This window comes from Crinia signifera, chromosome 3 (assembly GCF_055691185.1).
Source record: "Crinia signifera chromosome 3, ASM5569118v1, whole genome shotgun sequence".
Classification (NCBI taxonomy): domain Eukaryota; kingdom Metazoa; phylum Chordata; class Amphibia; order Anura; family Myobatrachidae; genus Crinia; species Crinia signifera.
In genome coordinates this window covers 331,758,668-331,775,904 of record NC_139219.1, presented here as the reverse complement: position 1 = coordinate 331,775,904, position 17,237 = coordinate 331,758,668, and the positions used below count along the sequence as shown (strand labels likewise).

The 17,237-nt window shown below is 44.2% G+C and overlaps 1 protein-coding gene across 1 annotated transcript; it reads right to left on the bottom strand.

Annotated features, from left to right (window-relative positions):
• Positions 1–1,162: 1,162 nt before the first annotated feature.
• LOC146063079 (olfactory receptor 5V1-like) lies at positions 1,163–2,116 on the bottom strand. Its single transcript, XM_083175093.1, has one exon. It carries the CDS (start codon positions 2,114–2,116, stop codon positions 1,163–1,165), a length of 954 nt encoding a protein of 317 aa, XP_083031219.1.
• Positions 2,117–17,237: the final 15,121 nt, after the last annotated feature.

Genomic DNA, 17,237 nt, shown 5'->3' with positions numbered 1-17,237 from the left:
CCTCAGCCAGCCTGTAGTGATCTGACATGGCCAAGGTTCCTCAGCCAGCCTGTAGTGATCTGACATGGCCAAGGTTCCTCAGCCAGCCTGTAGTGATCTGACATTGCCAAGGTTCCTCAGCCAGCCTGTAGTGATCTGACATTGCCAAGGTTCCTCAGCCAGCCTGTAGTGATCTGACATTGCCAAGGTTCCTCAGCCAGCCTGTAGTGATCTGACATGGCCTCTTTAGATTCAGGAGAGGACAACACATGTACAGGACCCAGTATACAGTCCTGCTGAATTAGTATATAGAATGCTCGCATCGCTGCTGCTTCCAAGGGAACAGCAACAATTCCCTTTCCATTGAAGCTTGACTCTATTATTGCAGGTGCCAGATACACTGTGGGGAAGTGCTAGATATATGGTGATTACCCATCGTTTAGAGAAGCCTGCACTAATGGGGGACAGTCCTGGACTCCCTAGCAAATAGTAGAGGAAACAAAAGGGCAATGTGCTGGTACTTTGGGGTTAAGGCAGTCAATGTACTTGTTTTAAATGCAACTGGGCTAGAAGTATGAGGCCGGGAGCAATAACTGTGAAAATGATTTTAATTTAAGTAAAGTCCCTCTATTTTTTTAGAATATTGTTATTAAAACTGTAGATATATAATTGACTATACAAAATGTATAATTTAGAATTTGTTTATGTTCATAGCGAACCCCTGATGAAGTCCCATGTGGGGACGAAACGCGTTGGGTTCGTCTATAGTGCTGTTACGAACTGTACCACTGAACTTTTTATGATCTGATCTAACCACCATTGTAGTGTGGAACCAGAGACATTTTAATAAATTTATATGAATTTTGGACTTTACTTTCATGTGTATGGAATTCCAACTTAAGGCTACACAGACCTAATTAACGAAGGTCTCACTAAGGGGCGCCAACCCACAACTGCTATCCATATTCCTCTTGTCCCCATCCAACAGGGGTTCCTGTGAGTTCGGCAGCCCCAACACAGTTATCACAAATTAGTGGCGCGAAACGACAGTCTGTTCCCCATATATATATATATATATATATATATATATATATATATATATATATATATATATATATATATATATATTTGATTTTCCACACTTGCTGCTAATTCTTCAGACTGTAGGTGAATATGGCATCTTTTAGTGCTGTGTTTGAAATTGAACCCTTGATGAAGAATACTTGACCAATATTTTCTGAAATGCTTCTTTAACTTCATTATTTCTCAAACTGTATATAAGAGGATTCAACACCGGTGTCATTACACCATATATTATTGAAATATACTTCAGCCTGGATGAAGAAGTCTTTGTTTGTCCCATGTACATGGTAATACTGGTCCCAAAAAACATGAACACCACGATCAGGTGGGAAGCACACGTAGAAAAAGCTTTAGACCTTCCACCGGCTGAGTGAATCTTTAGAATGGATATAATAATACAGATGTAGGACACCACAATGAAAATAAAGGGAGACAATAGTGTAAATAAACTTATAAAAAATATAGCAATTTTATAGAAGCTGAGATCTCCACACGCCAGCTCTAGTAGGGCCAATATCTCACAGACAAAGTGGTCCAAGGTGTTCTCTCTACAGAACACAAGAGGCTTTGCAATAGTGGGAACAGTTGCTATAAGGAAACTCCCCGACCACATAATGACTGTAATGGTTTTACACGTCCTCCAATTCATATTTGTGGTGTAATGCAAAGGGAAACATATGGCGAAATACCGGTCATAGGCCATCACCGCCAGTAGCATACACTCTGTACCCCCTAGAAACAGGCCGGTGTTCATCTGTGCCAAACACCCGATGATAGAGATTGTCCTGCGATTAGAGAATACATCTAATATCACTTTTGGGAGAGAGCTTGATGAGTAGCCCAAATCAAGAAATGCTAAATTGCAAAGGAAATAGTACATAGGGGTGTGCAACTGAGTGCTGGTGATAATAGTACATATCAGACAACTGTTCCCCAGAATGGTCAGTGTATAAACTAGTAAAAAGACTACAAAGAGTAAGATACAGCTCTGCAGGTTCTGGGGAAATGCAGTCAGGATAAATTCTGTAAACAACGTTCGGTTCCCAAACTCCATGTTGAAAATCGCTATTCGAAGTAGACATTTCTGTAGAAACAACAACAGAACAACAGAAGTACTCTATGAATAGTAACTATAGTAATAGTGACATTGCCCAAAACTAGTTTCATCTTAATGAATACATTTTTATTGTAAATTTTATTCAGTCCTTTATTTACTGTACCACTTAATCTCCCTCCCATTTACCTCCAAATCATCAGAGCAGTTTGACTATATCCAGTTGTTCTACTTGCTCCATTTCAGGTAGACTATTTTCATCTCATGTGCTTCCACTTCAACTTGATCCACTCCAGGTGGACTATATCCACCTGATCAGCTTTTTCTTTTACTTGATCCACCCAGGTGGACTATATATCCATCTCATCAACTCACTCTTCTACTTGGAAGACTTCAGCTGGACTAAATCCACCACATCAGCTGCGTCATCTTCTTGATCTACCAGATGGTCTATATCCACTTCATCTGCTTCCTCTTCTACTTGATCTACTCTAATCTGGTTTATAGTTCCTCTAGTCCTCTGAGTCTGGTCTTTCTATCATCACTAAGAGCTTATTTCTGCTGAACCTAAAGGCCATTTCTCCTCGCACAATCTCCAGCTTTCAACGCTATTGACCGCCTCTACTGGAAGAGCCTTGATCCCCTTAATGTCATTTGTCTCCTACCTTACCCATACCTCCCAACATGACCCTTTCCAGGAGGGACAGAATGCTCGGTTCCTGAAATTCCCTCTTAATGTATTATTACCATCACCTGTGGTGAAGCAACTTTCTTCAATTGACCTGTTGAAAACAGGTGATGGCAATCATACATTAAGAGGGTAGTCCAGGAACAGAGCATTGTGTCCTCCTGGAGCGGGTCATGCTACCAATTGCTCCTTCTTTCTTTCTGCATCCAACTTTTTCTCCATTCCTTTCTGTCTACAACATATTGGATTCCCACAAAGATCCGTCCTCCTCTGAACAACTACTTCCTTGATAAGCTGGGATACGGTTGCTAGTATTAACACGCGATCAGGAAGATGGCGCCCGTTAGAGTAAAATCCTGCCTGGTGAATTACTGTGCTCGCTGTACGATCGGATGTGTACGGCTACCAAAAACTTCACAGCCAAGCAAAAAATTTCAAAAACCATTAGGAAGACGCTCGCCATGGAATGATTTCCCCGCTGGTCACCACTGCTCGCAGGCTCTCCGTATCCAGAGACCTATTTCTCAGCAGCTGCGATTAAATCAACCTGATCGAGGTGGGAAATGACATCACACACCCCTCCGTAACAGGCTTGGGCACATCTGCGTATTCCCTAGGCACTCCCATGATATTACCAATCCTAAAACCCCGTATTGTATTATCAATGTACTGCATAGGCGCATGGACCATACGCATATGCAGTACATCGATAATACATTATGCAAATTTGTCAAGCAGCGATCAAATCTGTATTCCCACCCCCCCCCCCCCCCCCGACTCCCGAAAACAAGGAAGAGCAATATTTGGTATTTAAATAAAAGATTGTTTAGTAAGCATGTTTGCACAATGGTAACAAAGTTGAAGGGTGATCTGAATAGCATGTGGTGGGTGTTAGGTTCAATAGAGGTGATCTGGGTAACATTGTGGGGGTGCTAGGCTGACAAAAGGATATCCTGGGTTTTAGGTTATGCTGTAAGTCAGTGGTTCCCAACCCTGGTCCTCAAGTACCCCCAACAGTGCATGTTTTGCAGGTTTTCTCCACCTGTGGATCTTTTCAAATGTGCCTGAAAAATGAGTGCACCTGCCGGGTGACCTGGAAAATGAGCACTGTTGGGGGTACTTGAGGACCAGGGTTTGGAACATCCCTTCACTAGGTTTCCGGCGAAGGGATGCTAGGGTGTAGAAATATGGTCTAGAAAGCAAGTGGTTGGTTTAAGGGATGGTCTGTGTAGCAAGTGATTGGTGTAAAGCAGGGGTTCTCAAACTCGGTCCTCAGGACACCACACAGTTCTCAAGGTCACCCGGTAGGCGCACAGGTGCATTCATTACTCATTGACACATTTTAAAAGATCCCCAGGTGCAGCTAATTATTTCCCTTGTGATTCTGTGAGGAGAAATGCAAAAGATGCACCATGTGGGGTCCTGAGGACCAAGTTTGAGAACCTGTGGTGTAAAGGATAATCTGAATAGCAAGTGGGTAGTTCTAGGGGTAGTTTGGGCAGCTTCTAATGATTTTCTGGGTTGCAGGTAGTTGGTGCTGTGAGTGTTCTCAGAAATAAGTGGTTGGTGCTGTGAGTGTTCTCAGAAATAACTGGTTGGTGCTAGATATGTGCTATGGGTGGTCTGGATAGCATGTGGCTGGTGCTAGTGATTGTGTGGATATCAAGTGGTTGGTTTTAGCGGTGTTGTGTGAAGCAAGTGGTTGGTTCTAGGGGTAGTCTGGGTAGTAAGTGGTTGGTGCTAGGGGTGTTCTGGGTAGTAGGTGGTTTGTGCTAAGGGTAGTCTGGGTAGTAAATGGATGGTGCTAGCAGTGTATTGTGTAGTAAGTGGTTGGTGCTAGCGGTGTTCTGTGTAGTAAGTGGTTGGTTATAGGGATAGTCTGGGTAGTAATTGGTGGGTGCTAGCAGTGTTATGGGTAGTAAGTGGTTGGTGCTAGCAGTATACTGGCAAGAAAGTATTTGTTGCTAGGGGTAGTCTGGTTAGTAAGTAGTTGGTGCCAACAGTATATTGGGTAATAATTGGTTGATAACAGGGGTAGTCTGGATAGTAAGTGGTTAGTGCTATCAGTGTTCTGGGTAATAAGTGGTTGGTGCTAGCGGTGTTCTTAGTAGTAAATGGTTGGTGCAAGGGGTAGTATGTGGTTGGTTCTGGGGGTGTTTTGGGTAGTACGTGGTTGGTGCTACAGGTGTTCTGGATAGTAAGTGGTTGGTGCTAGGGGTAGTCTGGGTAGTAAATGGTTGGTTACAGGGATAGTCTGGGTAGTAAGTGGTTGGTGCTAGCAGTGTTCTGGGTAGTAAGTGGTTGGTGCTAGCAGTGTTCTGGGTAGTAAGTGGTTGGTGCTAGGGGTAGTCTGGGTAGTAAGTGGTGGGTGCTAGCAGTGTACTGGATAGTAAGTGGTTGGTGCCACAGGTGTTCTGAGTAGTAAGTGGTTGGTTATAGGGATAGTCTGGGTAGTAAGTGGTTGGTGCTAGGGGTAGTCTGGGTAGTAAGTGGCTGGAACTAGCAGTGTTCTGGGTAGTAAATGGTTGGTGCTAGAGGTAGTCTGGGTAGTAAGTGGTGGGTGCTAGCAGTGTACTGGATAGTAAGTGGTTGGTGCTAGCGGTAGTCTGGGTAGTAAGTGGCCGGAGCTAGCAGTGTTCTGAGTAGTAAGTGGTTGGTTACAGGGATAGTCTGGGTAGTAAGTGGTTGGTGCTAGCAGTGTTCTGGGTAGTAAATGGTTGGTGCTAGGGGTAGTCTGGGTAGTAAGTGGTGGGTGCTAGCAGTGTACTGGATAGTAAGTGGTTGGTGCTACAGGTGTTCTGAGTAGTAAGTGGTTGGTTATAGGGATAGTCTGGGTCGTAAGTGGTTGGTGCTAGGGGTAGTCTGGGTAGTAAGTGGCTGGAACTAGCAGTGTTCTGGGTAGTTAGTGGTTGGTGCTAGAGGTAGTCTGGGTAGTAAGTGGTGGGTGCTAGCAGTGTACTGGATAGTAAGTGGTTGGTGCTAGCGGTAGTCTGGGTAGTAAGTGGCTGGAGCTAGCAGTGTTCTGGGTAGTAAGCGGTTGGTGCTAGGGGTAGTCTGGGTAGTAAGTGGTGGGTGCCAGGGGTAGTCTGGGTAGTAAGTGGTTGGTGCTAGGGGTAGTCTGGGTAGTAAGTGGTGGGTGCCAGGGGTAGTCTGGGTAGTAAGTGGTTGGAGCTAGCAGTGTTCTGGGTAGTAAGTGGTTGGTGCTGGGGAAGTCTGGGTAGTAAGTGGTTGGAGCTAGCAGTGTTCTGGGTAGTAAGTGGTTGGAGCTAGCAGTGTTCTGGGTAGTAAGTGGTTGGAGCTAGCAGTGTTCTGGGTAGTAAGTGGTTGGAGCTAGCAGTGTTCTGGGTAGTAAGTGGTTGGAGCTAGCAGTGTTCTGGGTAGTAAGTGGTTGGAGCTAGCAGTGTTCTGGGTAGTAAGTGGTTGGAGCTAGCAGTGTTCTGGGTAGTAAGTGGTTGGAGCTAGCAGTGTTCTGGGTAGTAAGTGGTTGGAGCTAGCAGTGTTCTGGGTAGTAAGTGGTTGGAGCTAGCAGTGTTCTGGGTAGTAAGTGGTTGGAGCTAGCAGTGTTCTGGGTAGTAAGTGGTTGGTGCTGGGGAAGTCTGGGTAGTAAGTGGTTGGAGCTAGCAGTGTTCTGGGTAGTAAGTGGTTGGAGCTAGCAGTGTTCTGGATAGTAAGTGGTGCCCAGAGCATTCCTTGGATGCATCAGACCACCCTGCAGGAGTATTACAGGCTGTAGTGTGCTGTGAGGTGATAATACCACCTCCTAAATCCTGTCCAATGACAAAACTTGCACATGGCTATGGCCCCAGGTACTAACCCACCTGGTACCAAGGTAGTGAACGGTGGTAAGGATAGCAGCAGGTGGTGGGTGCAGCTCACTTACAGCAGCTGGGATGGAATATGGGTCATCATTTTATATTCCGCAGGAGTTACCTTCACTACATCCAGATGGCAGAACTAGTAACCACTGCCGGTTACATTGCTGAAACAAAAAACAATCATCATTTTATATTATTAATGTAAAATGATTACTTACAGTAAATGTGTATTTCCATAAACTACCCGCACACATACAGTACATGAAGTAACATTAGCTTTACTGTAACTAACACTGATAACGTACTGTTTGAGTATTACATTGACCTTGCACGTTCCGGATGTACTGTAACTAACACTGACAATGTACTGTATGAGTATTACACTGACCTTGCACCTTCCCGATGTACAGTACTGTAACTAACACTGACAACATACAGTACTGTACCAGTATTACACTGACCTTGCACGTTCCGGATGTACTGTAAATAACACTGACAACGTACTGTGCGAGTATTACACTGACCTTGCACCTTCCGGATGTATAGTACTGTAACTAACACTGACAACATACAGTACTGTACCAGAATTACACTGACCTCACACCATCTGGATGTACTATAACTAAAACTGACAACATACAGTACTCTACCAGTATTACACTGATTTCACACCTTTCGGATGTATTGTAACTAACACTTACAACATACAGTACTGTACCAGTATTACACTGACCTTGCACCTTCCGGGTGTACTGTTACTCACACTGTCAACATACAGTACTGTACGTGGATTACACTGACCTTGCACCTTCCAGATGTAATATAACTAACACTGCCAACATAAAGTACTGTTATGTCATCATTTTTTACCTGTTGACACCATGATGGACCTGGAGAGAATGTGTTCAGCAATGTCTAGGTCGAACACTAATGACAACAGTGACTAGGCCGGCACCTAAGAATGGTTGAAATACCCTCGGTTGACATTGACACAAGGTCGACAAAAGTTTAAGGTCGGCATAAACGTGGTTGACATGAATAAGGTCAACATGAGTTTTTCACGTTTTTATTTATTTAAAACAAAGTGGTTGTTCATACGTTACTGTCCGATGCGATTGTACCAGTATTACACTGACCTTGCACCTTCCGGTTGTACTGTTACTAACACTGACAACATACAGTACTGAACTAGTATTACACTGACCTCACACCTTCTGGCTGTACTGTGGCTAACACTGGCAACATACAGTGCTGTACGTGGATTACACTGACCTTTCACCTTCCGGATGTACTGTAACTAACACTGCCAACATAAAGTACTGTACCAGTATTACACTGACCTCACACCTTCCGGGTGCACTGTTACTAACACTGACAACATATAGTACTGTCCAGTATTACACTGACCTTGCACCTTCCGGGTGCACTGGTACTAACACTGACCACATACAGTACTGTACCAGTATTACACTGACCTCACACCGTCTGGATGTACTGTAACTAACACTGACAACATACAGTACTGTACAAGGATTACACTGACCTTGCACCTTCCAGATGTACTGTAACTAACACTGACAACATACAGTACTGTACCAGTATTACACTGACCTCACACCTTCTGGATGTACTGTAACTAACACTGACAACATACAGTACTGTACGAGGATTACACTGACCTTGCACCTTCCAGATGTACTGTAACTAACACTGACAACATACAGTACTGTACCAGTATTACACTGACCTCACACCTTCTGGATGTACTGTAACTAACACTGACATCAAACAGTACTGTGCGAGGATTACACTGACCTTGCACCTTCCAGATGTACTGTAACTAACACTGACAACATACAGTACTGCACGAGGATTACACTGACCTCACACCTTCTGGATGTACTGTAACTAACACTGACAACATACAGTACTGCACGAGGATTACACTGACCTCACACCTTCCGGATGTACTGTAACTAACACTGCCAACATAAAGTACTGTACCAGTATTACACTGACCTCACACCTTCCGGGTGCACTGTTACTAACACTAACAACATATAGTACTGTCCAGTATTACACTGACCTTGCACCTTCCGGGTGCACTGGTACTAACACTGACAACATACAGTACTGTACCAGTATTACACTGACCTCACACCGTCTGGATGTACTGTAACTAACACTGACAACATACAGTACTGTACAAGGATTACACTGACCTTGCACCTTCCAGATGTAATATAACTAACACTGCCAACATAAAGTACTGTTATGTCATCATTTTTTACCTGTTGACACCATGATGGACCTGGAGAGAATGTGTTCAGCAATGTCTAGGTCGAACACTAATGACAACAGTGACTAGGCCGGCACCTAAGAATGGTTGAAATACCCTCGGTTGACATTGACACAAGGTCGACAAAAGTTTAAGGTCGGCATAAACGTGGTTGACATGAATAAGGTCAACATGAGTTTTTCACGTTTTTATTTATTTAAAACAAAGTGGTTGTTCATACGTTACTGTCCGATGCGATTGTACCAGTATTACACTGACCTTGCACCTTCCGGTTGTACTGTTACTAACACTGACAACATACAGTACTGAACTAGTATTACACTGACCTCACACCTTCTGGCTGTACTGTGGCTAACACTGGCAACATACAGTGCTGTACGTGGATTACACTGACCTTTCACCTTCCGGATGTACTGTAACTAACACTGCCAACATAAAGTACTGTACCAGTATTACACTGACCTCACACCTTCCGGGTGCACTGTTACTAACACTGACAACATATAGTACTATCCAGTATTACACTGACCTTGCACCTTCCGGGTGCACTGGTACTAACACTGACAACATACAGTACTGTACCAGTATTACACTGACCTCACACCTTCTGGATGTACTGTAACTAACACTGACAACATACAGTACTGTACAAGGATTACACTGACCTTGCACCTTCCAGATGTACTGTAACTAACACTGACAACATACAGTACTGTACCAGTATTACACTGACCTCACACCTTCTGGATGTACTGTAACTAACACTGACAACATACAGTACTGTACGAGGATTACACTGACCTTGCACCTTCCAGATGTACTGTAACTAACACTGACAACATACAGTACTGTACCAGTATTACACTGACCTCACACCTTCTGGATGTACTGTAACTAACACTGACATCATACAGTACTGTGCGAGGATTACACTGACCTTGCACCTTCCAGATGTACTGTAACTAACACTGACAACATACAGCACTGCACGAGGATTACACTGACCTCACACCTTCTGGATGTACTGTAACTAACACTGACAACATACAGTACTGCACGAGGATTACACTGACCTCACACCTTCCGGATGTACTGTAACTAACACTGCCAACATAAAGTACTGTACCAGTATTACACTGACCTCACACCTTCCGGGTGCACTGTTACTAACACTAACAACATATAGTACTGTCCAGTATTACACTGACCTTGCACCTTCCGGGTGCACTGGTACTAACACTGACAACATACAGGACTGTACCAGTATTACACTGACCTCACACCGTCTGGATGTACTGTAACTAACACTGACAACATACAGTACTGTACAAGGATTACACTGACCTTGCACCTTCCAGATGTACTGTAACTAACACTGACAACATACAGTACTGTACCAGTATTACACTGACCTCACACCTTCTGGATGTACTGTAACTAACACTGACATCAAACAGTACTGTGCGAGGATTACACTGACCTTGCACCTTCCAGATGTACTGTAACTAACACTGACAACATACAGTACTGCACGAGGATTACACTGACCTCACACCTTCTGGATGTACTGTAACTAACACTGACAACATACAGTACTGCACGAGGATTACACTGACCTCACACCTTCCGGATGTACTGTAACTAACACTGCCAACATAAAGTACTGTACCAGTATTACACTGACCTCACACCTTCCGGGTGCACTGTTACTAACACTAACAACATATAGTACTGTCCAGTATTACACTGACCTTGCACCTTCCGGGTGCACTGGTACTAACACTGACAACATACAGTACTGTACCAGTATTACACTGACCTCACACCGTCTGGATGTACTGTAACTAACACTGACAACATACAGTACTGTACAAGGATTACACTGACCTTGCACCTTCCAGATGTAATATAACTAACACTGCCAACATAAAGTACTGTTATGTCATCATTTTTTACCTGTTGACACCATGATGGACCTGGAGAGAATGTGTTCAGCAATGTCTAGGTCGAACACTAATGACAACAGTGACTAGGCCGGCACCTAAGAATGGTTGAAATACCCTCGGTTGACATTGACACAAGGTCGACAAAAGTTTAAGGTCGGCATAAACGTGGTTGACATGAATAAGGTCAACATGAGTTTTTCACGTTTTTATTTATTTAAAACAAAGTGGTTGTTCATACGTTACTGTCCGATGCGATTGTACCAGTATTACACTGACCTTGCACCTTCCGGTTGTACTGTTACTAACACTGACAACATACAGTACTGAACTAGTATTACACTGACCTCACACCTTCTGGCTGTACTGTGGCTAACACTGGCAACATACAGTGCTGTACGTGGATTACACTGACCTTTCACCTTCCGGATGTACTGTAACTAACACTGCCAACATAAAGTACTGTACCAGTATTACACTGACCTCACACCTTCCGGGTGCACTGTTACTAACACTGACAACATATAGTACTGTCCAGTATTACACTGACCTTGCACCTTCCAGGTGCACTGGTACTAACACTGACAACATACAGTACTGTACCAGTATTACACTGAACTCACACTGTCTGGATGTACTGTAACTAACACTGACAACATACAGTACTGTACAAGGATTACACTGACCTTGCACCTTCCAGATGTACTGTAACTAACACTGACAACATACAGTACTGTACCAGTATAACACTGACCTCACACCTTCTGGATGTACTGTAACTAACACTGACAACATACAGTACTGTACGAGGATTACACTGACCTTGCACCTTCCAGATGTACTGTAACTAACACTGACAACATACAGTACTGTACCAGTATTACACTGACCTCACACCTTCTGGATGTACTGTAACTAACACTGACATCATACAGTACTGTGCGAGGATTACACTGACCTTGCACCTTCCAGATGTACTGTAACTAACACTGACAACATACAGCACTGCACGAGGATTACACTGACCTCACACCTTCTGGATGTACTGTAACTAACACTGACAACATACAGTACTGTACGAGGATTACACTGACCTTGCACCTTCCAGATGTACTGTAACTAACACTGACAACATACAGTACTGTACCAGTATTACACTGACCTCACACCTTCTGGATGTACTGTAACTAACACTGACATCAAACAGTACTGTGCGAGGATTACACTGACCTTGCACCTTCCAGATGTACTGTAACTAACACTGACAACATACAGTACTGCACGAGGATTACACTGACCTCACACCTTCTGGATGTACTGTAACTAACACTGACAACATACAGTACTGCACGAGGATTACACTGACCTCACACCTTCCGGATGTACTGTAACTAACACTGCCAACATAAAGTACTGTACCAGTATTACACTGACCTCACACCTTCCGGGTGCACTGTTACTAACACTAACAACATATAGTACTGTCCAGTATTACACTGACCTTGCACCTTCCGGGTGCACTGGTACTAACACTGACAACATACAGTACTGTACCAGTATTACACTGACCTCACACCGTCTGGATGTACTGTAACTAACACTGACAACATACAGTACTGTACAAGGATTACACTGACCTTGCACCTTCCAGATGTAATATAACTAACACTGCCAACATAAAGTACTGTTATGTCATCATTTTTTACCTGTTGACACCATGATGGACCTGGAGAGAATGTGTTCAGCAATGTCTAGGTCGAACACTAATGACAACAGTGACTAGGCCGGCACCTAAGAATGGTTGAAATACCCTCGGTTGACATTGACACAAGGTCGACAAAAGTTTAAGGTCGGCATAAACGTGGTTGACATGAATAAGGTCAACATGAGTTTTTCACGTTTTTATTTATTTAAAACAAAGTGGTTGTTCATACGTTACTGTCCGATGCGATTGTACCAGTATTACACTGACCTTGCACCTTCCGGTTGTACTGTTACTAACACTGACAACATACAGTACTGAACTAGTATTACACTGACCTCACACCTTCTGGCTGTACTGTGGCTAACACTGGCAACATACAGTGCTGTACGTGGATTACACTGACCTTTCACCTTCCGGATGTACTGTAACTAACACTGCCAACATAAAGTACTGTACCAGTATTACACTGACCTCACACCTTCCGGGTGCACTGTTACTAACACTGACAACATATAGTACTGTCCAGTATTACACTGACCTTGCACCTTCCAGGTGCACTGGTGCTAACACTGACAACATACAGTACTGTACCAGTATTACACTGACCTCACACTGTCTGGATGTACTGTAACTAACACTGACAACATACAGTACTGTACAAGGATTACACTGACCTTGCACCTTCCAGATGTACTGTAACTAACACTGACAACATACAGTACTGTACCAGTATTACACTGACCTCACACCTTCTGGATGTACTGTAACTAACACTGACAACATACAGTACTGTACGAGGATTACACTGACCTTGCACCTTCCAGATGTACTGTAACTAACACTGACAACATACAGTACTGTACCAGTATTACACTGACCTCACACCTTCTGGATGTACTGTAACTAACACTGACATCATACAGTACTGTGCGAGGATTACACTGACCTTGCACCTTCCAGATGTACTGTAACTAACACTGACAACATACAGCACTGCACGAGGATTACACTGACCTCACACCTTCTGGATGTACTGTAACTAACACTGACAACATACAGTACTGCACGAGGATTACACTGACCTCACACCTTCCGGATGTACTGTAACTAACACTGCCAACATAAAGTACTGTACCAGTATTACACTGACCTCACACCTTCCGGGTGCACTGTTACTAACACTAACAACATATAGTACTGTCCAGTATTACACTGACCTTGCACCTTCCGGGTGCACTGGTACTAACACTGACAACATACAGGACTGTACCAGTATTACACTGACCTCACACCGTCTGGATGTACTGTAACTAACACTGACAACATACAGTACTGTACAAGGATTACACTGACCTTGCACCTTCCAGATGTACTGTAACTAACACTGACAACATACAGTACTGTACCAGTATTACACTGACCTCACACCTTCTGGATGTACTGTAACTAACACTGACAACATACAGTACTGTACGAGGATTACACTGACCTTGCACCTTCCAGATGTACTGTAACTAACACTGACAACATACAGTACTGTACCAGTATTACACTGACCTCACACCTTCTGGATGTACTGTAACTAACACTGACAACATACAGTACTGTGCGAGGATTACACTGACCTTGCACCTTCCAGATGTACTGTAACTAACACTGACAACATACAGTACTGCACGAGGATTACACTGACCTCACACCTTCTGGATGCACTGTAACTAACACTGACAACATACAGTACGGCACGAGGATTACACTGACCTCACACCTTCTGGATGTACTGTAACTAACACTGACAACATACAGTACTGTACGAGGATTACACTGACCTTGCACCTTCCAGATGTACTGTAACTAATACTGACAACATACAGTACTGCACGAGGATTACACTGGCCTTGCACCTTGCATAGCTCTTCAGTGGGATATACAGCTCTCTACAATCATTAATGCCGGCAGCAAAATCCTGGCATTGCCGCATCTTTAGCGCATGTAATTTAGCATGTTTGGATAATCGAATAGACCCCAAGTGTCAGTCCTATCACATTCCCCAATACATAGGCAGGATGAGGAGAACATCATTCCTGGAACACGTCATCATTTTTTACCTGTTGACACCGTGATGGACCTGGAGAGAATGTGGTCATCAATGTCTAGGTCGAACACTAATGTACAACAGTGACTAGGTCGGCACCTAAGAATGGTTGAAATACCCTCGGTTGACATTGACACAAGGTCGACAAAAGTTTAAGGTCGGCATAAACGTGGTCGACATGAATAAGGTCAACATGAGTTTTTCACGTTTTTGTTTATTTAAAACAAGGTGGTTGTTCATACGTTACTGTCCGAGTGTGCACAGAGTGAGAATATTATAGTGTGCCGAGTGTACCGAGCCGTGCGAGGGGACGTTGTACACTTATATGGTGTCCATGTCGGCATAGGTCGATGTAGACATAAAAATGTCACCCTTAATGTTAGCCAGGTCCATGTCGACCTAAAGCTTGTGTCGTCCTTCTGTCAATGTTGACCTAGGGTATGTAAACCATTCTTACAGTAGGTGTCGACCCAGTAACGGTCAACCAAGACATTGTCTGTCATCTATTCCGTAACCCCTGGGGATCACCTGTCTCCCTTTCCTGTACTCATCATATGATTATACATTACAGGTGAGGCTGGGCACAGGTGTGCAGGTGTATTCTGTACTGTGCCGCATCATACAGTCACTCCCATCCTTACACATTGACAATGCATACCCCTGTGCTGCACCCTGTCCTGTACTCACCGTATGATTATACATTACAGGTGAGGCCGAGTGCATGTGTGCAGGTGTATTCTGTACTGTACCACATCATACAGTCACTCCCATCCTTACACATGTACAATGCATACCACTGTGCTGCACCCTGTCCTGTACTCACCGTATGATTATACATTACAGGTGGGGCCGGGCACAGGTGTGCAGGTGTATTCTGTACTGTACCACATCATACAGTCACTCCAATCCTTACACATGTACAATGCATACCACTGTGCTGCACCCTGTCCTGTACTCATCATATGATTATACATTACAGGTGAGGCTGGGCACAGGTGTGCAGGTGTATTCTGTACTGTACTGCATCATACAGTCACTCCCACCCTTACACATTGACAATGCATACCCCTGTGCTGCACCCTGTCCTGTACTCACCGTATGATTATACATTACAGGTGGGGCCGGGCACAGGTGTGCAGGTGTATTCTGTACTGTACCGCATCATACAGTCACTCCAATCCTTACAAATGTACAATGCATATCACTGTGCTGCACCCTGTCCTGTACTCACCGTATTATTATACATTACAGGTGATGCCGGCACAAGTGTGCAGGTGTATTCTGTACTGTACCACATCATACAGTCACTCCCATCCTTACACATGTACAATGCATACCACTGTGCTGCACCCTGTCCTGTACTCACCGTATGATTATACATTACAGGTGAGGCCGAGTGCATGTGTGCAGGTGTATTCTGTACTGTACCACATCATACAGTCACTCCCATCCTTACACATGTACAATGCATACCACTGTGCTGCACCCTGTCCTGTACTCACCGTATGATTATACATTACAGGTGGGGCCGGGCACAGGTGTGCAGGTGTATTCTGTACTGTACCACATCATACAGTCACTCCCATCCTTACACATGTACAATGCATACCACTGTGCTGCACCCTGTCCTGTACTCACCGTATGATTATACATTACAGGTGAGGCCGGGCACAGGTGTGCAGGTGTATTCTGTACTGTACCACATCATACAGTCACTCCCATCCTTACACATGTACAATGCATACCACTGTGCTGCACCCTGTCCTGTACTCACCGTATGATTATACATTACAGGTGAGGCCGGGCACAGGTGTGCAAGTGTATTCTGTACTGTACCATGTCATACAGTCACTCCCATCCTTACACATGTACAATGCATACCACTGTGCTGTATCCTGTCCTGTACTCACTGTATGATTATACAGTACAGGTGGGGCCGGGCACAGGTGTGCAGGTGTATTCTGTACTGTACCATGTCATACAGTCACTCCCATCCTTACACATGTACAATGCATACCACTGTGCTGCACCCTGCCCTGTACTCACCGTATGATTATACATTACAGGTGGGGCCGGGCACAGTTGTGCAGGTGTATTCCGTACTGTACCGCATCATACAGTCACTCCCATCCTTACACATGTACAATGCATACCACTGTGCTGCAGCCTGTCCTGTACTCACCATATGATTATACATTACAGGTGAGGCCGGGCACAGGTGTGCAGGTATATTCTGTACTGTACCACATCATACAGTCACTTCCATCCTTACACATGTACAATGCATACCACTGTGCTGTACGCTGTCCTGTACTCACCATATGATTATACATTACAGGTGAGGCCGGGCACAGGTGTGCAGGTGTATTCTGTACTGTACCACATCATACAGTCACTCCTATCCTTACACATGTACAATGCATACCCCTGTGCTGCACCCTCTCCTGTACTCACCGTATGATTATACATTACAGGTGAGGCCGGGCACAGGTGTGCAGGTGTATTCTGTACTGTACCACATCATACAGTCACTCCCATCCTTACACATGTACAATGCATATCACTGTGCTGCACCC

Excerpts from the sequence above, each read along its gene's own strand:
- LOC146063079 (XM_083175093.1), bottom strand. The coding sequence starts at position 2,116 with ATGGAGTTTGGGAACCGAACGTTGTTTACAGAATTTATCCTGACTGCA.